Genomic DNA, 24,217 nt, shown 5'->3' with positions numbered 1-24,217 from the left:
CTCCTGTTGAACAAACAGCAAAGGTGCTTAAGTTTTCAGTTTGAAGCCTTTTTGGCTTCCTCCTCCTATTCCTTCATCTCCCTGTCTCTGTCTGTGTAGTGCCGCTGTGCAGCTCAGCAGGCTGGAAGAGAGCAGTCATGAGGAGCTGTCAGTGTACATTAGCTGCTGTTTACACCCCCAGAGAGAAAAAGAGACACACACGTGCATGTACGCACACGCACACATGCGCGCAGACACACACATGCAGAGCTGCCATCTGGCGCTGCAACACTAACTTGTCTATGACATGACAAACCAGCAGCTTGCTGGCTGACACTGCCACAGCACTGGGGATGTGGGGGGAGGAGGGGGATAGTGGGAGGAGAAGTGAGCAGGAGGGGGGAGACGGTGGGTGGGATGGAAGCAAGAAGGACGAGGGGGATGAGGAGGGGGGCGGGTGGGGTGAGTGACAGAGTGACAGTAACAACTAGCCACTAGCTCTAATCAGGCTTTCAGAGTAGCGTTCCAGCATAATATATGGTGTGTGTCGGTGTGTGTATTTGCATGTGATTTGTTTACCTTGGTTCTGAGTTTGCTGGATGTGTGCGTTTTGCCCCTGGTCTCCGTTGAGCCAAGGCTGCATGCGGAGGTACGCCTCTCTGCTCCTCTGGTTCAACTTGTTCCACGGTTTGTGTCGAGACAGACTGTCGGTCAGTATACCCTAAACCCCGCGGAGGGAGAAGACTTCAGACGTGCAACCAATGGACAGTCAAAGCAAAGCCATGAAACTCTGGAACTGCCCCTAAACCTCACCTCTTTAGAGTCCTCCTGGTTGTGGTTCTCTTCTCCTATCTGGCTGGACATGGTCCTTCGCGGATCCGTCTGCATGTTGCTCCACCACTGCTCTCTCCAGTAACCTGCTCCTCCGGCACTTCCGGAGCGGGACAGTCCCTCTGAGCCCCGACCCATCCTGAGAGCTCCATCAGCAGACATATCGACCCCCGAAGAGCTGCGGCCCTCTCTCTTCACGCTGGAGCTAAAGTCCAGAATTGGAGACGGGGATGAGGGCGAGGACAAGAGGGAGCTGGGAGGTTTCTTGAGGGAAAGGGCCAGGGGGTTGTAAGGGGGAAGCGGGGCGGTAAGAGATGAGCTCAGGATGTCCCTCTGTGATAGTGACACTGATGACGAAGAGGAAGATGATGCTTTAAGGATGGGCTCCAGTGCGGCCTGTTGGGCTTCCATCTCCCTGCGAGCTTGTTCTAGGATGGAGCGGATGGCTTCGTCTGATCCGCTCCCCCCTCCACTTCCTATTCCACCTCCCCCTTTCAGTCCTGCATAGGACGGCTGAGCATGAGACAAGTCTACAGAGAGGAGAAAAACGGCCTTCATTACAGACACAGCCATCATGGGCACCTTAAATGCCCCGGAGAAGACGGGGGGGAAAAAATTAAATAAATAACTCCAACTTACCAGCTTTCTGCACCTGCAGCTCTCTTTTGGCCTGCTCCAGTATGGACTTGATAGCTTCATCAGAACCTGCCTCTGGGGTGCGCACACGAGCGGTGATGTTACCTGGAAAGAGAGGATGAGGGAATGGGAGGAGACGGAATACCTCGTCAGATTAAAACGCTGGGAATACTAACAGAACAGATAAAGAGGAGACGCTGATGGAAGAATTACACCATAGCACAGCACAAAGAACAACATTCCCACCACTGAGCTTCAAGGCAACTACACTGGAGGGATTGTCATAATTTCTCAGGTCCCTTTAGAGCTTGCACATGCACACGTGCTGCAGGGTTCGTATAGTAAATACTCCCCGCAGAATAACAACTACCAATAAAATCCCTAAATACACATGCTGGCTTTTCCTTTGACGCAAGTCACTGAAACTGTGCGGTTACCTTCAAGGCACATTTATATCTGTATGCCTGCCCGCAATTAATATATGGCGACATAGGCACACACAACACAGAAACATCCCAACACAAACATGCCACACAGACAGAACGTGCTAGAATCTCCGTGTGTGAAGGGGACAGACCTGTGTGTGAAGCTGTATCGGAGAGGGTTCTCCGCTTCGGAGCGTCCTGAAACACTCGGCTAAGCTGGGGCTGGCCTGAGCCCTCTGTTAAAAACAATATACCACACACTATGTTACAGCACTTGTGTGTTTTTTTTCCTTTTACAGCTAGACTAAATGGTGCCTTACAATGCTCTGCAAACATAATAAGTGTCTGTTCCTTCCAATGCACATTATATAGTACCATAAATGCATTGATCTTAACCATCTGTGGCCCAAGTAGGATTCCAACTTCTACCTCCAAAAGTTATAATAAAGCCACCACAGAGACGGCCTAGTGGCAGCTATCAAACATGGGAATACCAACATGGACCATCTATGACTCGCTGGCAAATTGTGGTATATTTTTTATGTACCTCTGAGACCAACTTCAATCAGCAATGTCTTGATGCGTTAAGAAAGGCAAGCCCAGGCTAATCGAATCTACCCGTAGTTAACAGTACCCCTGCCTTTCTCCTAGTTCCCACCGATCAATACTATTGATGTGTGAAAGGTTTCTGTATTGACCACGATAGCTAGGAGAGGCTCTTGGGATCAGTGCGTGACTAGGAGCTCATTCAAAAAACACAGGTGGGGCGGCACAGAATGGGAGTTAGGAAAGAGAAAGAAAAATAAAAAAGCTAGTCCATATTGACAAGCTAATCAGTTGCTCTATGCAGGGCTTTACACACATACACACAACATGCAAGACACACACACTCCCCCACGCACAGACAACAATACAGGAACGCAGACTCACCTCTCTGCCGTCCCTGGATGCTGCGCAGAGCGAGGATGTTCTGCTCATCGGCGAGGAACTGCCTCATCTTGTGGAACGGCTCCTTCCCCCTGATGGTTAGCTTGTTCCACGGCTTTGGTCTGGCCAAGATCTCGCTGACTGATCCCTGGGACAGTCCCAGCACATAATGACCAAACACACGCTGACCAATGTTGTGCTTGATCAGCTGCTCTTTCACTTGCCGAGCAATCTCCGCTGTGTCCATGTCCTCCCCGTCCAAAACACTTCCTGTATTAGCATCAGAGTGGCTTGGTGATGGGGAGGGGGCGCTGCCAGCTGTACTGCTCCCGTTAACAGGAGCCATGTCAGGGCTGGCTGGAGGTGGCTGGGGGCTGCTGGCTGCTAGAGGGATGGCAGCAGACCCTGAGCCAGGGGTGGAGGTAGGGATGGAGCTGAGGGTTGGCGTGAAGGGGGTGAACAGTAGAGCCCCACTGGGGATTCCAGAGGACTCCTGCAAGGCTTTTGAGTAGAAGGTCTGGAGCAGCTGCCGCTGAATCAAGGAGTTCAAAGCCATCTTACCACCCACCAGAGGGAAGACGGGGGAGTAGAAGTCCTGTCCAATGCCCGTAGGAGCGAAAGGGAGCGTTTCACTGCTGTTGCTGCTGCTGCTGGTGGTGGTGGTGGCAGTGTTGAGAGGGTCCGTGTGAGTGCGAGACAGGGGGCGCTGTGAGGAGGACGGAAGAGAGGGAGGGGGAGGAGGGGGTGAGGAAGAGGGGTCGCTTGGCGCGGTCTCCTCCTTCGCTGTGGACTCTTCTGTCCCTTTTCGCCCGGCTGACCCTACAAGAAAGGTCAGACACACCATGCATTATGGGGGGAGTCAACAAAAAAGGGGTTCCAAAACGAGAGAGAAAAAATAAAATAACAAACGTTGAAAGTTGTCTTAATCAAGTCTTTTTCAAATTAGTGAACTCTGTTTCCTTTTTTGCCAACCCCCCCAGGCAAGTGCCCATGCATTTGTGATTTCAACCTTTCTTGTAAGCCACAGCCTGGAGGGAAAAAAAAGGACAAACAAAACAATTGACACTGTGCCACTTAGGCAGATTAGCTTGGCCCAGGGCTCAGTCTCTTTTTCCCTCTCTCTCTGCTGCAGGCAAAGCAGAAGTAACTGGACAGAGCAAGATGATGTCCTTAGATAGCCAATACACCAAGTCCTCTTCCATGCTGCTGCAGTGTGTCCTTACACACCGATTTATTCCATTGTAGGTGTAGTAACATTGTTTTTAGTCCAGAAAAATACATCCAGGTGAAAAAAACATAAATAAATAAAAAAAACTTCTGAAATTAGTTTGGCTTAACAGAAAAAAGACGCATGTCACCAAAAGACAGACTGCACAGCTCTGCTGACTCAAAACAAAGGCCCTCGGCTGCTTGTCTCCTAGAGAGTTCTACTGAATACATTTTTCTATTCACCAGAACAAATACAGACAAAAAATATATTTTCTCAGTCTTGTAACTACTAGAACCCATCTTGATAATAATCGCTGGGAGAAATATTATTCTAATGCATAACCATTGAGACTTAACATGATTGAGTAAGACAGTAAGCTCCTCTCACTGTGAATGTTAATCAATTCAAAGCTATTCAGCTATTCATGCCTAAAGCCATGACATTTCAAACCCATAAACACTGTTGCAGAGGGCAAGAGTCCTAATGTCGGGGGCATTGCACGTTGTCCTCGTTCTTGTGTAATGCGGCTCCGTTACCGTTCAGGTTGACCTCCTGCTGGGGTATTTACAAAACACCAAAGATGCCTTTTCCTCCCTTCCATGAAGAGCGGGACTACACCAGCAACATTTCCAAACCATGAGAAAGTTTTGCATGACTTTTGCATTATTATTTTTTTCGACCAATGAACCTGTACATGTGGGCTGCTGTGGTGCAAATAATTCCGCAAACATTACGAGTTAAGTATTCTCAGAGAAAGACCATCTATATGCACACAAGATTGTATGCACTTCCCTGATGACTTGAACTGCAGCTAAAGCCTCATAATCTCCCTTGACCTTCTCTCTTTTTTTTGTTTTGTGAAAGCAGTTTGTCCGGTGTCGATGAACCCGGTCCTTACAGCAACATAAGACTTACCGCTGAGCTCGGTGTTGGCGATGCGCAAAGCGGCGCTCTCCGATTGAAGACTTCGGTTCCTCTCCAGTAACAGAACCTCCAGGGGTTTGGATGAGTCCTGGCAGAAAGGAGATCAGAAACAGAGGGGGAAATTAAAGCTTTTGACACAGCTTTTCTCCAGCCTCTCCTCTCAGATGGTCATGTTTACTGATCTAGTTGTGCAATTTTTGCTTTGTCAATAACTTAGTGGCTGCAACCTCAAGTCTACAGTCTGCTGCTTAGTCTTACCTGCACAGAGTCGGATGCTCCAAACTCCATAGCCTTGAGGATACTGAGAAAGGAGGGAGGGAAAAAAAGCAAGCATGAGAAAACCGCCAAATATACACAAACACACAGGATGCTAACTTTTCTATGTCTTTCTTTTTAATGACAAAGAGCGAGACTGACGATACAAAACTACAAACACAAAGGCTTCGCCTACGTAAGGGCACCCAATTGAGTTACCCACATTAAATGAAGAGACACATCTTCTGTTTACTGCACGTGTCTAAAGACATCAGACTCGTGCAATAAACAGATCTGTACAGGACACACAAATGCCTGTGTTCACTCCTCACCTCAACTCCTTCTTCACCTCCTCATAGTCAGCTTGCTTCTGCAGCTTCTCCTCCAGCTCCTACACATTGCAAAGATGCAACAAAGACAATTAAAACAATAATACAAATCAACACTTGGATCTCAGTAGATCCTGCGTTTCTATTATTTACTTAACTCTACACAACGAAGGGTGTAAACTGGTGAATAGGGTTAAGCAAACGGGAAAAAGACAAGCTACGTAAGTTAGTAAAACTTACGTAGCTTGTCATTATAAATGAAAAGTTAAAGTGGCTTCCAACCAAAATCAGATGTTTGTTGCGTTGGTACCTTCAGAACTTTGGATTTGCTGCTAAGCTGCTGTTCCAGCTGTGAGATCTGGGAGCTGGTGGTCTCTCGGAGTTTGGTCAGGCTGGCCTGCAGTCTCTGCACATCTTCCACCAGCTGGGCAGTCTCTCTTTCTTTGGCCCTGAGCTCCGCCTCCAGATTTGAATGGGACGCCACCTCTTCCAACTGTTCCTAAAGTCCAAAAAGTTAGGCAGTTTAATTGAGTAAGTCTCCAGCCACATATAGTCTCAAGTTCTATCAAATGAATAATTTCATCAGTGGATGTTTTGTGTGAAACAAAGCTGATCAATATTGATTATCTTGTCAAAAGGCTTACTTCTTCAGATTCATAGCCACAGATGATGCAATCAATCACAATCACTTCATACCAAAGGAAAGTAGATAACTTTGGCGGAACAGTAGTAGCTGTACACTAACCAAGTCCCATGTCTGCAAGCTATTGGTTAAATCCAATAAATCAGTTAATCCATATACCAATCACATCTTACTTCTTAAGGAAGCTTAACTGGTTACTCCAGCATCTGACCTTTAATACCAGTGACTAAAGTCTATCCATAAAGTGAGGCTTAAAGCTATAGTCACTAGGGAGACCAGGGCACGGCAATAATTACTGTGACCAAATGCAGTGAACCAGCAATCTGGTCTGCCACCACTCGCAGTCAGTTGCCATCTTTAAAGCAACTTGCATTAAGATGGTAATAAAAAGGCAAAAAGACTCTTGCTGTGATCAGTGTGTAACTGAATGGGTTGATTTGGCAATTACATAAAATCTGTTTGTGATAATGGTGATCAACTGTGGCAAATCTATTGGCATCTACATACAACGAAACTCACATTATCTACTCGTAATCAGAATTCAGTCAGAACCTCATGGATTTGTAACAGAAATGAAAATGTTCCTCCACAAATAATGATATAGTTGCTGCAGGACAGTGATTTAAAAATGATGATGTGCACAACCTAACATATATACAGAAATATAACCAGAAGCAGGCAACCACTTGAGCCAAGCTCCCAACTGCAGAGACGGGCAGCTGAGTTGCGTTTATCGGCACATGCTCGCTCAGACTGCCAACACATTGCAATCAATCTGTCTGTGTTTAAAAATTAAATGGCAATTATTTGCAAACCTTCACCAATCTGTCAGAGTGATGGCAGTCGGTCCGAGCTGGACTGTGTGTGTTTGGAGACAGGCTGCCTCCCACAAGGGGATCTATGCAGTCGCCTTGCGATCAAAAGTGGTCTGCTAAAGGTCGATGGTGTTGCATGCTCAGCCTTTGGATGATCAGTTTGTTCCAGCAACGACTTGCAAAAGATTTATTTAAATCACTGAGCAACCACCTATTTTTCCTAGTGGCAAAGAGGTTGCCACCCTATTTTTACTCTAGTGTGACTGAGCCATTAATCAGTCTGTCAGTGTAGCATAAAAAGGCCAAGCTGATCTTTAGCCTATCAATCCAGTGAATGAGTGAAACGTGTTACCGTGTTTGGGTCAGCCTTGGCCGGGCTGCTGAGCTGCTGGGATTGGTTGCTCAAGGACAGCTGCTCTCTGACTGACTCTGCCTCTCTCTGAGCTGCTTCTGCTCGCTGGAAAGAAAAAGAAAAGGAGAAACGTTCAGGGAAAATCCTGTGTCGCAGGTTCCTACAGTTAAAACACTATTAATCTAAAGTTTAACGCAGATCACTTCTGTGTGAGTTCAGTGTTAATTTTAATGTACACGCTTTCCCGTTTTCCCTACTCAACCTGTCTCATTTTTTCCGCTAGCCCTGGAGAAAAAATTAAAGAGCTATTTAACACATCCTTCGAGACAGACAAAATGGGAATAGTGAGCCCAAGAAAGCGGGAATAAAAGTTTTTGTTCATATGCAAAACCCCTCCCCTTTTACTCTGTTTAAAATCTGTCAAATCGGTGACCGTTGCTCATTGACAGCAAAGACATCTGTGAAGGAGAGGAGTACAATGCTGAATGCACAACACTAGCAATCAAACTGAACAAGTTTTTCAGTACACAATCTTCTATCAGTCAACTGCACTTTTTATTTGGAAAGCGAGTCAGCCCCTTTCAGCGTAAATAATGATATACTTCAGAGTGGAGGGTGGCTGGAAATGCGATGTACAAATTTAGAATGACAACCAAGAGCGAACATTTCCTTAATTAAAAATCTCAAGTTATTCCTGAGCATTGAGATGACACCCGCTGCCTGGTGTTTACTGCTAAAGTGCCGTGCTCCAGTAGGGAATCATCTACCACGCCGGCCAACTTGCCATCATTAGGAGTTACAGGGAGCCGATTCCACAGTGTTCCTAATTGCAACCATATTGAGAGCTGTTATTGACTGGGTGGGAGTTGGACTGCTAGTTGCAAAAGAAAATCCTGTTTTCCATTTTCTTCTTATAAAAGCATATAAAAAGTCTGTGACTGAGCTGGAGGCCATGCTGTCATCCTCTGTAAACCTCAAATCAGAAGTGTGAATAGAGTGTGTGTTTGTGTGTGCGGCATTATAGTCGGAGCGTTAACCTTTAGGCTAATATTAACATTACATGCCTATGCTACCCCTTTAACCACAAATCATACTCTTGGGCTAATAATGAAAGTTAACAACAATGACATTAACAGATACCACAGGAATATTTACAACACGAGGGCAGAGGGCAGACCGGGGGGCTTATTTCAGCTGGATGGGTTTAGTAGGTGTGTAATAAACAAGCAAAAGAAACAGCAACCCTCGCAGTGATAAGCAAGCCACATCTCATGGATTCTCAATAGACAGGAATATTTCGATATTTTTAAAGGTCTATTTTTCATGTCAACAAACCCACAATAGAAAAAAGACCAAAACCACCTTTCTGAGATTCTCTCAGCAACAGGCCCTCATGCTCTTTATGAAGGTTAAAGAACAGTTTCTTTAAAAAACAAAATAATATCCAAAAAATTATGCCCACTGTGACCTTAATCAAACCAAAGCACACTGTGCAAGTGTACTTATTATAATAGCTTATTAGAAATAATATTTATACAGCAAAGTGCTTCACATATTGGATAAAACCACACATTAAATATGTTTCAATGCCCCCGACTTACACAATTTCAAGCATATGGTCTTAAACACACCAACAATAAAAACATTTGTGTGACCAATATCGTAAAAATAAAGCGCAAGTATTTAAGAAAAAGTTAACCCGTTTAGCAGACATTTAAAACAAACCACAGATTTCTGAAGGATTTCGGAGACAATAAGGAATCCAAAGTTCAGCTGCCAAAACCTCAAAGACTCAATTTAAAGTAAACGGTTAATCAGAGATCGACTGTCATCACAAAACACTCAAAATAAAAAGCAGGAGCCTGGCCATGCAGGACTTTGTATGCGATTCATTGAATTCAATTAAAATGAACGCTAAACCTCACTGCAATTAACATGGAGGGGTGTCAAACACAAGGCTCGGGTGCCACAATCAGCCCAGCAAAGTAAGAGATAAACAATTAAAGGACAGAAAGTCCCTATCAACTATTTTTCTGTTGACAAAGTTTCTTTTCTTTTTTTTTCTTTTTTTTTTTTTTTAAATGGGTCCACAATAAAATAAATGACACACAGTGGATGTGTGTTAGCACAATAAAAAACTTGTTGGTGGTTTGGTCATGTCACATTTGTTTAGAGGAAGCTAAAATATAAAATATCACTAAAATAAATTGTTTTAAATCGGTTTACCTCATGTTTGCCTCCACAACAATTTCAGCCAGCATTTGTTTGGTCTACAATTTAACAATGAAACTTGTGAAGACAACTTGGACAGTGTTGCACTTAAACAAAAAAAAAATACTATTCAGTATTAAACCGAGCGGGCTACCTGATTGGCTCTTTCCAGGTCTGTCATCAAGATCTCAATCTCATCCGCCCTAAGAGACAGAAAAACATGTGTTGTTACTTCAGATAAATGCACAGAGGATATAAAAAAAACAAAAAAACAAATATGGATAAATGAATGATGACGACTCGCAGAAAGAGAGGTGCACAGATTTAGAGCATCCCGGTACGGTGTCCATTAAGCTACTGTCTAAATTTCACCTTAATCCATTGATTGTGAACTCCATAACCCAAACAGCTTGTATATGTGCGTGCATACATGTATTTAAATGTGTGTGTGTCTATGAGTGTGGGTGTGCACATGTAAGCCCCTAAACCCAGGCCACACTAAAACAGAGGGATTACATTAATAGAGCTCTAAGTCCTAATACAGCAGACTAATCTGCTATGAAGCTGTGTGATTGTGTCTGACTAATGGTCTGGATGGAGGCCATGGTTCACCTCTCACTTGCTAGAGGTCAAACAGCAAGAATACATCCCCGTAATACCACCTCTCATTGGACTTTGGGAAAAATATTTTAAATAATCCCTCCATCGTGAGAGACGTGGATACCTGGCACTTTTCTGTGAACAATGAGCGGGAACTGAAGAATACAGAAGCACAGCGAATGTTAATATTTCGTAATGACAACTTTAACTTTGAGTTAAACTACAATTGCCTTTCTGTTTTTGAGTTTTCAACATGCGTGAATATGTTTCCCAGCACGAGGAGGCTTTGGAAATAGTGACCTCACCGATGGTCTATAACGCAATGCAACGACATGGCATAAATGCGTGCGTGTTTATTTAAGACATTCCTCGCTGATAAGAATACGCGAGTGGCACCGAGTGGAAAGGCGTGAGGCGCATATGTGCACTGCGCGTCCATTAAGACCTTTTGATTTTATTGCAATCTTTTGATAGTGAACCCAGTAGCCCACGCAGCTTTTGTATTTGTGTGTCACAGTATGAGAAACAGTGTTATGTCCCATAGGCTTGAGTACTACTGATTTGAATGTGTTTAACAAAACAGACACAGTTGATATTAGGTCAACATTGTGCCACAGGCAATGCAGCAAAAAGAATCAGATGTGGGTGGGAGAGCTTTTCACTCTCCGCTTTTATTCTTTCCCTAACAGTTAAAAGGATCTAGTATGTATTTAAGCAACATAATAGTACACTACCTCAACAGCTTTTATCCCGTCTTAAGCTATAGTGTGCAGGACCCGCAAGCGCACTCAAATCGCGCACCCGCGCACACAAATGTTAAGGTCAGAGAGCCAACAAGCTAGAAAAGCTTGTAATGGAGAGCGTTTATGGGTAGTAATGCAACCCAAATACACCACCGCTCCTGCTCCAAATGTGATCATTTAATCAAAGTACAGATGCACAAAGTCTTCTTAAATAACCTTTGGATTTGGCTGTATTTGGGAATTATAAAGGCAAAGCTAGAGGCTGAGGGCCAAAGCAGATCACAGGGAAGGGATTTTCTGCATATCCTGATACAGTCAGTCAGTCAGTCAGTCGCTGGGCAGGGCAGGAACTGTCCGTGGCCCGCCAATGCACCCGCTGGAATGACTTCATCAAACACTGGAGAGTAAAAGGGGGGGTGGGTCCTTCGTGATGATAAAGTCTGATTTTATAGCACCCAAACTTATCTATAAAACACCATACAGCAGCCACAGGGAGGAGCTATAGAGTAGATACACAGCCAAAATGGAAAACGCACACAATCAGCGCACACTCAAACACACTTGCACACACTCTTTTGTACCATGAAAGCCAATGGGTGCACCCAGTGACATCAGTGAGTACTATAGGACTTCTGAAACAAGCCCAGAGCCTCTGAGGCCCTACTGTACTTCCTCCATCTCAGACAGGCCTTTTCATCTCCTATCATCTTCTCTCTTGCTCCTCACTCAAGCGCTCCTTTTCTTTTCCACCCTTTGCCTGCCTCCATCCTTTCCCCCTCAACCGTTGCCTTCCCATCGCCCTCCACTTTTTTCACCCCCTCCTTTCATCTTTTTCTTCCTTCCACCTCCCCTCTCTCATCTTTCGCCCTCTCTTCCTCGGCCTCTGTCCTCGGTGCCAGCAGGATATTCCCCTGATTTAGATTTTCATTTCCCTCCTCTATCGCTCTCTTATCCCCTCTTCCTCGCTGAAGCCTCCGGCCCCTGGCTCGCTTTTTGCCCTCCAGCTTTCATCACTCCATTCCTTTTCTTTCCTTGGCTTTCTCCACATTGCGTTTTCACAGCGTGTTACCTTGGGGATTTCAAGGAGGCTTAAAAAGAAGCTAGCTGTGAGACCGTGTCTGTGTGTATGTTGTGCGCCATTTTGTGTTGTTGTGTGCTTGGGCTGGACACCGGAAAGAAAGCCCTATTGACCGGTGCCTAATTATCGGCAATTAAACGGATTTTAACCAAAATGTTATCAAAGCCTCCTACATGCAGATAAAGCTATGCGCAAACATACAGAGGAGTCTCCGCACACTCAGCTCACACACTCACACACACATACACACACAAAGCATCCTGTGGGGCTGGAGATCAATATATCATTAATCTTTAACAGGGACTAAACGGGTAAAATGCGGCCAAGCCAGACCCTCACAGCGTCGACACAGAGAAGGGGGGGGGGGGGGGCTACGCTACATCTGCAGGCCCGCCTCCCGCTGAAGCTGAGACTCTCCGGGCGCTGCAAACATCGACCAAATTCTCAGGGAGTGTGTTTGTGTACGTCCACGGGTGTTTGTGAGAGTGTGTTAGTGCTTATTTTAAAAGGCAGATTACCCAAATGCAGCGAGAGGATGGGGGGGATTTGTCACGCAATGTCCTCCTTAGTGAAAAGTTCAGAGCGAGTGTGTGCGTGTGTGCGCGTTTGTGTGTGTGTACCCGCACGTGTCTGTGCGCTTGTGAGGAGAGAAGCGCATGATATGTATGTATGCGTTTGTGTTTCGCAGTGCCAAAATGTATGCAGTTAAAGGGTTAAAAGTTGTGTTCAGCCAAACACTGGCGATTTGCTCAGCCAAGCAGTAAACGGGGGAAGGACTCCAAGGACTGGGAGGGTGCAGGGTTAGAGAGGGTTTGTGTGTGCTTTAAAGCGTTGCATTAAAATTTCAGATCACAGCACGCCACATAGTCAAGGACCCTGACTGCCTCGGGCTCACGAGTGAGTGAGCGAATGAGTGAGTGTATACTTGTACGTGTGTGTGTGTGTGTGTGTATTTATGTGGGTGGGCATGTGTTTATTAGCTTCTGTAAGCAAATGGGACCTACTATAAGTGTCTTTTCAAAAAGTGTTTTCTTCTGACATAAAACGAAGAGACAAGGACGCCAAAAGAAAGCGTAAAGAAATGTAGGAAGAAAAAAAAAAAGAAGTGCAGGAAAGGGGACGGGGGGAGGGAGGGCCTTCTGATAGACTATGAAACATATTGATTAGTGCTATTACACCGTGTGCAATTTCGTCCTGTGGTCTTTCCTCTCACACTAAAAAAAAAACCCAAACACCTAATGCAGGAGACAAACGACAAAGTGTGCGAGTGAGCGAGGTAAGAGGGAAAAAAGGAAAAAAACAGGGAGAAAAAAAAAATTGTGAGGAAGACAGAAGAGGGATCGATTTGTTTTTAACAGCCAATCAATTTAACAACTCTGTTAATGGAGAGGCACAGTGAGTTTGGGGCCAGGTAAATGGGATGGGGTGGCGATGGTGGTGGGGTGGCCTTAAAAGCCAAGTTGATACTCTCACGTACTTTGTGTATGAACACAGGATGCCCTTGACCATTTTATTATCAGTCCCTGGATTTAGCCAAAAGAGCTCATATTTCAGCCAAGGCAGGGTGATCCCCCCCTTCCCCGGAAATGTAATTTTTCAGCTTTGCGTATGCGATTCTGGTGCTCACGAGGTTCTGGGTCCTGCTGCTAACCCAGAGGGAACGAGGAGTGTGAATGTCATAAAGTGCCACTTCACAGTGCGGAGTGCTGACATGGAAAAGCTTCTGTTCTCATCCTCAACACTACTATAAGATCAATAATGATAGATGCCCAAAGCTCGACTGAAGCCATCTCATCTTACAGGTCCTATTAGAAAACATATGTAGCTTTCAATCTGGCACCTCTCTATCAAGTCTCTGATGAAATCTGAAAGCTCTTTACCCCATTAAGACATCAGGCGCCTATATAAGACTTGTACGTACATATCAGGTCTTAATGGATTAAACAAAACCACACACACATCCGCGCGCACAAAACAAACTCTATTTTGATGTTTTAGTTTGGCTGCAGAATACATTACAATCCCTTTCAGTATTTACAGTGCATGGGTAATGCCGGGATTTGGAGGCTGCTGGCTGTTGTGGGAGAAAATCCAGCTGTTAGGGAGAGAAGGGGGAGTTTCCATGCAAGGAGATTCACTAAACAGGATGATTATGTCAGGAGGAGAGTATGGAGGAGCCAGAGGGGAGAAGTCACCCGCAAACACACATAGATCAGTGAGGCACGTACTTTGCTGTGGATTCCTCGTCATACTTTGTCTTCAAATCAAAGAGCTCGGCCTGAGTTGTTTCAAGTGCTGCAAAAGACGGTGAGAGACAGTTAAGGGTTTTCCTGGTGCAAAGTGAGCTGAAGAAGCAGATCCAGACATGAGCGATACTTTTTAAAAGAGCATTAAAGGTGTAAACATTATCTTTGACAGCTTCTTACTACTAAAGTCTTATTTCACACGAGAAACTTTGGCATTTCTGTTTCTCAGTGATGACAGCTGAGATTTTCTTAGATCTCCAGGCCTCGCAGACACCTAGTCCAGATGTGTCAGATTAACTATGAGTGTTAAACATAATAATCACCAGTAGCTGTTTTTTTTTTTTTAAACTCATTTTCACAATGGGTGAACATTTATTGAGAAATAGAGAGGAATAGAGGGAATCTATTATGATTTCCTTTTTTCTGTCACACAAAGGTGGATGATCACATTACAAATGACAAGTTTTAAGTAATATGGTCGGTGTATGTGGATGTAACCCCTATGAGCCCAAAGCTCCGGTTAAATATATTCTTTTTTTCTACTTTGGGATCTGCATGATATCACTGAGAGGGGATATCCTTATATGGTCATCTCGGGAACGCAGCTTTGCCTGGGAGCACAGACGCTCCACCCACCTGATGTTTCAACCCTTCTATTTGTCAGTCTGAAGAAAGCTGGATTAAAGGGAGGTGGAAGGGAGCTAAAACAGCTTGTTTCAGGACAGCAGAATACAGGGCTTCACGGGTTTAAGGTAAACAAAGATGACGCTGAACTTTTAAATCATACAAAGCTACTCTACCAAAGTACAGGGATAAAAATATGGAACTGGAGATTAATATAATAAGTCCCCTTTAAGAAGTTTTCAAAGGCTTAATAGCCAGCCCAACTACACTTTCAGTGATAAGAGCACTTTATCTAAAGGTGGGTAAACAATCCCCAGGTGTGTACAGGCTGCGTAGGCTGGTACCTGTCTGTAGGGACCGGGCTTTCTGTTCGGCCTCCTCCAACCTTGAGGACATGGAGTCCTGGCTCTCCTGGAGTTTCCTACAAGAGACCAGGTAGCAGAAAGTCACAGTCAGTCAAGAGATACTGAGTCAGTAAATTCTGAGCTCACACTTTGTGGCAACTGCGACTATTCTCTATTTTCCCACCATTTCTGAAGTGTTTTCCACCCTAAAATCCTCCCAACACAACCCACTCCTCATTAAGCAGCCCTATTAGGCAGGAATGTCTGGCCACTGGGGCACACTGCACCCAGGGGGGAGAGAGAGAGAGAGAGTGCGCGAGGCTTGACTAAGGGAGAGGGGGGAGGGGGCGACAGAAACCACAAGGATAAAATAGATTCATTCTTAGCATATAAAAAGTTGGGCTCTGCTGAGAAATTGCCACTGCGTGTAAAAACATCAATAATCTAGCACAAAGATGGTCTTTATGGCACTCTTTGATGCCCCCCTTCCCCGCCAATCTGTCTCTCCTGTCATCTCTATTTTTCTGCCCTCTACTTCATCCTTTCATCTCCCTCACTCTCTCTACCCTTCGCTCATTCCTTGCAGGATGAAATGCATCGGAGGTGCCATCCATTTACTCCCCCCCCCCCCCTTCTCTCTCAGACACAGGAAGTCAGCTCACTGCAGACAGGAAGGGGCCCATAAAACACTGACGTACAGGAAATACAATTGGACAATTGATCTTCTACTGTACGTATGAAAGGGACAGTGAGCTTTAATACAGCTTCGTCAAACAAACGAGATGACTGACAGGAGGAAAACGTGCTTTGTAAAGTCCATTTCATATTAGTAAACTGTATACGTCAACTTGAAATGAGGACTTTCATCAGAGGGATGGTGTTTTAAAGACTGCAAGCAGCTTGTAGCTTGGAGAAAATCCATAGCGTTCAGTGCATCGGGTCTCATTCGCTTAGAATTACAGCGGAGACTGTTTGGAGTCAGTATATCATTACTAAATCTGCATGGTGAGAGTGCGATTTAGTAGTAAAACTGCATATTAACATGCTTGAAGAGGAACTCCATACTGTGCAGCTGAGCACTTGTGACACGCTGAATTTAATCTGTTAATTCTGTCGGTCTCAAACTTTCATTTCATTGCTGATAAAAACGTTCAGGTCTGACGCATCCATCAGAGCTTTTTTAGCTCTTGTTCTCCCTCAGTGAAAATATGCTGCGTCTTTAAGCCCCGAGGCTGCAGCGGCTAATCACATGAAGCCTCATCACTTAGATGTCTGCACATCTCTTTTTTATTTGATTTGATTACTTCAAAATAAGAGCACACATTATCCAAGTTAATATGGGATCACAAGATAGCTTAAACTAGTTACTGTTTTTTGGGATCCAATGTAGAAGCAAAGGAGCCTGAGTTAGTTGTTACGTGAAACAATATTCCTGCCTCAAGTCCATTATACTTTAGGCCAAATTGGCCCTTTTCTGGAAAATGGCAGTATTAAAGCATTTTAGCCTCACTAAGCAGTTTTTTTTAAATGTCCCTAAAGCATCCGGAAGCATTTTTTGAGCTTATTACTGCCCCCGTCTTCCTGTACACCTGAAAATTACACACTTTAACAAAAAAAAAAACCATTGTATTGAAATAAAGTAGTCTTTATCAGCAAAGCATATTTTTGCACAGCAGAGGCCCATGGCAGCAAAATATCCAACATAACGGCTGAAAAGTATCTTGGTAAACAGAAAATGGGAGTGGATGGTGTCGATTCCCATCAAAGCGAGAATGGCAAGCGCCCACATGACAAAAATGCTGGCATTGTCTTTTATGCAAGTTATCTCCATTCCTACATTTGTGCGCAGGAGGAAAGCAATAAGCAACAATTTGTCGATTAGACTGATAACTACTGAAAAAAAGAGAAAAGAAAAAAAAAAGAAAAGAGCCCTTGGAGATTTGCTTAAGTAGGAATTAGTAAGTTGTGAACAGAGAGCCCTGCTAAATAAAGTCTGAAATCTTAAACCTATCATTCAAAGATAAGAATCAGCAGTTCTGCCTGAGGGCACAATGACCCAAAGCATTCAAACTGCAAAATAATGCAGAGGTTATTACTTTAAACACAGCTGCAGCAGCGCACATACGCACATAAACATGCGCAACTTTTACCTCTCCTTCTCTGCATAGTCGTTGTGTAGCTGGAGCTGCTTCTCTTGGGCCAGGTTCTCGGCTTGATTCTTCAGAGACTGCTCGTACTCGCGAATCTTCTCCTTCAAGGCCTTAATGGTCACCTCTGTGGAAGAGATTAGAGCAAAGAGGCGAGCACCGAGAGAAAAGAAGTCAGAAACGTGAGTGATCTAGATAGAAAACACAGACAGCAAACTATGGCACTTTTCTATATATCTGATATAAAATAGCAGTGACGATGTTTTTAGCGAGGTGTTTGACCTTTGCCTAAGAAGCAGCATTTCACATCCTGCATTCTTCCTCTGTGAGCACAGATGAAGACCTTGGCCCCCATGGCCCCGGTTTGTATGTAATTTGTATAGTATTTTTTTTTTTCTCTCATTTCTTTTCTAAATGTACTTGTATATTGTTCACATGTTGAAATAAATTACCAATCAATCAATCTTTGAATCCGCAGCTGCCGTAGAATATTCAACTATCACAAAGAGCAGATATGCTGCATTCATTAGGACTGCATTAGTACCGAAACCCCATAACCTGCTGCCGGCTGAGCGCTGTATGGGGCAGCCTGAAATAAATCTAACACATAACTGGAGTAATAAATAGTCCTCCCTATGTGTGTGTGTGTGTGTTTCTCAGAGAAAGATATAAGTGAGTGAGACAATGATATAACGCATTGCTGCTCGCTACCTTTGACTGAGGGCTCTTAGCACTTTGTGTGTGTGTGCGTGTGATTTAAACTCCAGTCTCACTGCTCTGACACATAATCAATAGAGGAGAGTCCCCTCAGAGCCCTCTTACCCCTTAACTGCTTAACTGAACTTTAAACATTTAGGTTGCGGGGATCAATGGCCCCTGCACTCTGTGTGTGTGTATGTGTGTGAATGTGTGTGGTGTGTGTGTGTGTGAGAGAGAGTGTGCGGGCGGATCCGCGTGTGTGTTTAACAGGAGTGGGAGTTCCACAGTGTGTTTTGGGGTTTAAATATCCCCCATCTATTGAGGCGGGAAGGAGGGATAAAGGATGAGGGAACAGGAAAATCAATGGCAGAATGGAACCCTGCCGCTATCGAGCTGTTCCAATTAACTCTCACTGAGGAAAGGGGGATTCCAAAACATTCCCCCGTTCGCTCGCTCACTCCTCCTTTTCGACTGAAATTACACCACTTTTTATTACCGCTTCTCACTCATCTCTCCCCGCTGTTGTCAGTTTCTCCATCTTTAAGCGGATGTAGATCATTGCATTTTTTTTTTTTTTTTACATTCCTCCAACTCTGTCACGTCTTTTTCATCCTCACGGGAAACTTTTTAAACGTAAACCTGTGGACATTTTAGTGTTTAGGATTTTTTTTTCCACATATCTCAATGTATGTCAAAGAGGTATAAACCCGCAATGATGAGGACAGATTTCAAGTAAAGCTGCACAAACAAGGCAGTCCACGCACACACGCAGGAAAGAATTCTGAAGCAAGAGTAGAGACTTTCTCACCTTTAGTCCCCTGAACTTTAAGACATTTCCACTTTCGAGAGAGCTATAAGCTAAACCGAAAATATGTCCAGAAACTGAAAATGTTGTGTTCATCTTGCTTCACATACTGCTCGTTTTTTTTAATGAACTAAAACTACCTTTTCATACACAAGCAGGACAAAATTTTCCACTACACTTTTCACACACAGACTTGACAACAAGGCCACCAAAGTGTATCTGCCGATTCAATTTAGCAATGTTTTCTTTTTTAATCCATTAGAGAAAGAAAACAACTCAGTGGATAGTCTCCTCAGTTATATTTTCAATGTTCAGTTGCTGCTAACCAGCTGTACTCCAACACTTCCTATCTACAGGGCTGCTGTAGTGGCCCTCCTGGATATCACTTTAGCTGCTACTCCAACAAGTCTCTCCTAGACTTCAACTACCACAGCAAATCTGCAGCAGGTGACTCAGTGAGTCCGTATTCTGCTCCAACCAGACCCTCCTGTTACTGCAATTAGATGCAATCCAGGACAGGATGACTGGTCCACTGTAGGTCCAGCTGGGCATATTGTTTTTAATTTAGTTAACATCCTTTTTTTTTTTTTTTTGAAGAAGAAGAAGAAGAAGAAGAAGAAGAAGAAGAAAAAAAGAATCGCTCTACAACAGCTTTACAAAAGCTTTTCACTAAAACCCAGGTTACACAAGTTCTCTTCTCATTTAATTTTTTTAAAGTTTATTTTTAGGTTGCTGGGAAGAGGGATGGATAGCACAAGTGTAAAGAGACCAGAAGTGTAGGGAAAAGGAAATGACATGGAGTGAAGATCTGGACTCACTGGCATTAGTGTCTGTTTTTTTCACAAACGAGCGTCAACATAAAACACCGGAATGTGAAATTTTGATAAGTATTAACTAGTTAATTGTATGGTCTACATCTACTTCTGTCAAAGTCGGGAAAATCCCATAATGTGTGCCTGTGCACGCATCCGTCTCTAACCTTGGTTTTTAACCTCTGCAAACTCTTTGTTGTAGTCCTCCAGTGTCTCTCGAAGTTTGGTGTTCTCTGTCTCAATGTCGTGCATCCTCTGGAGCTTCAGCTGCAGCTGCTGAGCCAGCTCCAACACAGGTACAGGATCTGGTAGAGAAAACACACACCATGTTAACACACTGTAAAGCAGATCAGACAAGCAAGGGCGGCAAGGTGGTGTAGTGAGCTAGGAATAACTACATTCATGGCCCTGTGAGAGAGAGGGAGAGCTTGCCCTGGTGAAGAGTCCTTGGGCAAGGCAATGAATCTCTAGCAGCTCCAGGACAACTGTTCTGGAGCCGACCCTGACCTCTGATCCCCCTTTGGAGGATTAGTGGTTAGAGCAGAAACCAAAACATATCGCAATTACCAGTCATACTGCGATGAGGGGAGAACAGTCTGACATCTTCAAATCAGAGCTTGGCTTTACTTTTAGAAATAATAATGTGGCAGTAAATTCTATTTAATGTTAGTTATTTATAATAAACCTGTTTTCAAACTACTCTCCATGATAGAAGGTTCAATACTTTAGAGTAGGGATGTCCAACTCATTTAACATCGTGGGTCACACACAGCCCAGTTTGATCTTAGGTGGAACTGCATGATAAATGTGTAAAATTACAGAAAGAGTCATGATAGTTCATTGCACAGATTGTCCTGTAATTATAAAATATAAAGTTTTTGTTAATTTACTGTAGACTCACTAGTGGCTGAAAAGCAAGTGCTTTCCTGTCATTCAATTACTTTGGTGTAGTATGAATTGCACTGGGGGTAGGCAGTCTTTATCAACAGGAAAATCTTAAAAACTTGTGAAAATACAGTTTAAAGGCCGGATTCAAGTGTTCGTCGGGCCGATTCAAGCCCCCGGGCCTTATGTTTAATGCTCCTGCTATAGAGTAAAGCAGCTTAACCTTGATGCGTCTTCATCACTGGCTTCTCACGGCCACACTTAAATACATTATTCTCACTTACTGATAATGACCTAAAAAGAAAGTCATCAGGCTCTTATAACATCAGAGCACTTCGGTGATTAGAAAAGAACAGATCAAACTTCGTACTTATAAGTCACTGTTGGTTTACCCATTCTTTCCTAACAAAACTTTATCCATAAAGTCTATTGAACGATAGACTATCAGTCTTTGTATCAAGCGACCATTGTTGAGTTAGGAGATTAACTTTGGTTTCTGTATGCGGGAAAAAAACATAATGCGTCAACTGTTGGCGCAGCGGGAGAACCGGATAAGTAGAGGCACACAGTAACATAGAAGAGACAAATTAACAGGAGAGATTACTGGGCTATGATCAGTTAAAATGTTTCGCTATGATGCCGCTTGAAAGCGAGAAAGAAGAAAAACATGGGAGCAGACAGATGGACAAAGCGGAGCTGTAAAAACAGGCAATGAGAAAAGGTAAATACGAGATTAAAGAAACAGAGACAGAAGGAAGAAAGGCAACTTTCTGGAGGCATTTTACCAACATCTCTGAACACACAGCAGGGTTAACTGTCAGTGTGATGAAGAGAGGCCTGTCAGTCAGGCCAATCACATCTGATTGGTGCTCATGGGTGGCAGACTGGTGACAGGCAGCCAAGAGACGCAGGCGACGCTCATCAGCATGCCAGCTAAAAGAGCAGTTTATGTGTGTGTGTTTGTGTGTGCGTGTTTATGAGTGTGTGTGTGTGTTGTACAGATAAGAGGAACTGACAGCTTACAGCTGGGGGTAAGGGCTGTGTGTGTGCGCGCGCGTTTGTGTGTGTCTCATGTCTGACGCAGTTAGATATCTTAACTATGCTAATGAGAGATCAGCAGAGAACGATTGGGGAATTTCATGCTGATTTTGTGCTGTCAAGGTGACACACCATGCAGGGCTTGGCTCTGACACACACACGCACGCACACACCTCTTCACATAAACACATGCGTTTGCTTCCAAAGTCTCACAAAAAAAAAAATACACACAAGTACAAACACTCACTAACATAACTGTACGCCCTGAATTTGGACTCCTATCTGCCTCTGTGCCCTTGAAAAATCAACTTTCTCTCCCTCTTATCAAACCTGTGTCCTTCACTTGGACCCCCCCGCTTCAAATCAACTGTACAGCCTGTTAAAAGCAGTTTGACTGGTGGGCCACTGGTGCTGAACGCTCTCGCCAGACACCTTTAATCTAAACCAGAGCACACTGGGCTGACTAACCAGGCCTTCAGCTGATAGAAGACAGAACAAAACACACTGTTTCCTCTTTCAAGACTGCTGCATTAGTCAGGCCGGTCTGTGTCTGTGTGCGTGTATGCATCAGGCATTACATCATTGTCTCGCTGCAAGTTAAGAATAGCCCCGTCAGAGCTGGCGCTGACTTATTGGGAGCAGTACAATCCAAAGATATTACTGTAGGTCTATCCATGTGGGAATATGATGACCTCCTTACGCTATAGATGAACTCAACTCTTTCATTCCTGCATACGCGGCCCCTTCAGGGCTCCCGAGCAGCTGAAAGTCTCCTACCAGCAGCACTGTGGCTGTGTGTTCTGCAGCTCTCGGTGCCGCGCGGCCCTCCCTCAGCCTCAGTGCTGCTGGATGCGACCGCTCGTGTATGTGCACACTTTGCCGCGGCCAATTGTGGGCACGCTTGTCATCCGTATCAGGACGCACCTTCTGTTAAGACCCTATAACGGCTATACCAATGGGGATGAGGTCTCCTGGGGACATATTAAGGCGTCGCACACGCCTGGATGAACAGTGAAGCAGCACCAGAGGGACGGTGTCACACGTTTTCTGCGTTTTTCCCTGTTGCTGCTGTCTGCACGGATGAGGGAAGGTCTCCCTGATTGCAATTCCGGACTAGGGAGGAGTCTACACAAACACACTTGTATCATCACTAAGAGCAGTCTTACCTGGGACATCGATTATTTTTTTGTACACGTTCAAGAAGGCGGCCTCTGCTTCTTTACTCCTCTTACTCAAGGCATCGATCTGCAAGGAGGAAAAATAAAACGTAATTGTTAAACGTCAGTTACCATACACTCCAAAAGCAGGCACATTAATTTAACGGTGAGAGCCGTCTACATATCTGTCTATCCTCACTATGCCTTGGTATGTTGCATGAGATCGGGGCCGTCATGACAGCGGCCACGTTGGTGTTTCCTTCCCGTGAAGTCAGTTCAGCTGTTCAGCCGATGACGGATGCGTTTCGTTTGCTGTGTACGTGTGTTCGTCTATCCGTCTGTCCTCGAGTGAGTGTGCCTAAGTCCTTCAGTCTGTTGTGTGTGTGTGTGTGTGTGTGTGTGTGTGTGTGTGTGAGTGAGATGGCGAGCCTGTGTGCAAATGTGTGTGTTTGTTTCCCCTCCAGCACACTGACATCATTAAACAGCTGGCTCAGTCTTTCCAGCCACAGCAGGGGCAGATTATTCAGTCAGCTCTTAGCAGCAATACAGTGTGGATCCATTACTGATGCAGCCATTAACACAAGAGGGCACGGCATGCATTCCATCACCGATATTATTGAAACGGACAGCATTAGATTGGATCTATAAGAGATTAATTCTAAAATCATACTGGAGAGGGGAACTTTTACGCTGTTGTCAATGCTGAAACATGAGGCAACGAGCTCTGCCATAGTCTCTGTGTCACACTTCAATATGAGAAGCAGACAGAGTAGGCGAAATGCATCTGAAATCAAGTCTAAATCGAGGGAAACAGATGCCAAATAAAGACATTCAGATGGTGCTACTGTACTGGGCAGAGCTACAGCTGACTACTCTGGCTCACGCACTCAGACTAAACAGCCTGTGTTTCTCTTCCAACTCCTCCAGCACATTCACTGAGAGAAAAGGAATAAAGACAAAAGCCTATATAAGTCCAAATATAAAGTCTTCACATTCCCAGCCAAGCCAGTAGTGTAGTTGATGGGTGGTTTAGGGGTTCTTGCCACTGTAAACAGAGCGGGCTACATGTAATACTGCCTGGGCTCCTATGGGAACCTAATAAATCTCTTCACATGGCTTTGATTCATCTCTAGTTTTTTAGCCGCAAAACATCTGGCCCTGAGTAGGCTGGTGCCAGCACACCACCCCTCCCTCTTTTTTTCATTTCTCTGTGTCTTTCTCCCCGTCTCTCTCACAAATTCTCTCTCTTGTCACTTCCATGTTCTCTGACTCAGTCTTTTCTTTTCCTCAATTTGTTTTTTCCACTGTTAGCCTTTCTCACATGTTTCTCTGTCACACTTGAGTCTCTCTTGCATGCTCCTGCAATCTCCCTCCTCCCTCTCTCTCCAATACTAATATCTCTCGTTCTCACATCATGCTGCATCGTGTACTTTACCCTTCTTCGTGTGCTGTGTGACACTGAGCGATCAGAATCCTCAAATGCATGGCCGCTAATGGGAGAT

The 24,217-nt window shown here is 44.5% G+C and overlaps 1 protein-coding gene across 2 annotated transcripts in view; it reads right to left on the bottom strand.

Annotated features, from left to right (window-relative positions):
- cux1b (cut-like homeobox 1b) overlaps nt 1-24,217 on the bottom strand; it is a 53,834-nt gene that overhangs the window by 4,818 nt on the left and 24,799 nt on the right. Inside the window, exons 4-19 of one of the 2 annotated variants that reach the window (XM_026193484.2) lie at nt 22,725-22,803; nt 19,803-19,940; nt 17,323-17,446; nt 15,173-15,249; nt 14,187-14,253; nt 9,692-9,740; nt 7,327-7,431; nt 5,827-6,015; nt 5,520-5,578; nt 5,191-5,233; nt 4,924-5,020; nt 2,802-3,617; nt 2,024-2,107; nt 1,450-1,551; nt 793-1,340; nt 559-700 (exon numbers count right to left, since the gene is read on the bottom strand). In XM_026193484.2, the coding sequence (XP_026049269.2) occupies nt 559-700; nt 793-1,340; nt 1,450-1,551; nt 2,024-2,107; nt 2,802-3,617; nt 4,924-5,020; nt 5,191-5,233; nt 5,520-5,578; nt 5,827-6,015; nt 7,327-7,431; nt 9,692-9,740; nt 14,187-14,253; nt 15,173-15,249; nt 17,323-17,446; nt 19,803-19,940; nt 22,725-22,803 (2,719 nt within the window). The remainder of the gene's footprint in view (nt 1-558; nt 701-792; nt 1,341-1,449; nt 1,552-2,023; nt 2,108-2,801; nt 3,618-4,923; nt 5,021-5,190; nt 5,234-5,519; nt 5,579-5,826; nt 6,016-7,326; nt 7,432-9,691; nt 9,741-14,186; nt 14,254-15,172; nt 15,250-17,322; nt 17,447-19,802; nt 19,941-22,724; nt 22,804-24,217) is intronic. The other variant, XM_026193485.2, reaches the window with a different exon arrangement.

This window comes from Astatotilapia calliptera, chromosome 14 (genome assembly GCF_964374335.1).
Source record: "Astatotilapia calliptera chromosome 14, fAstCal68.1, whole genome shotgun sequence".
NCBI classification, from domain to species: Eukaryota; Metazoa; Chordata; class Actinopteri; order Cichliformes; family Cichlidae; genus Astatotilapia; species Astatotilapia calliptera.
This window is presented reverse-complemented; position numbering and strand designations above follow the sequence as displayed.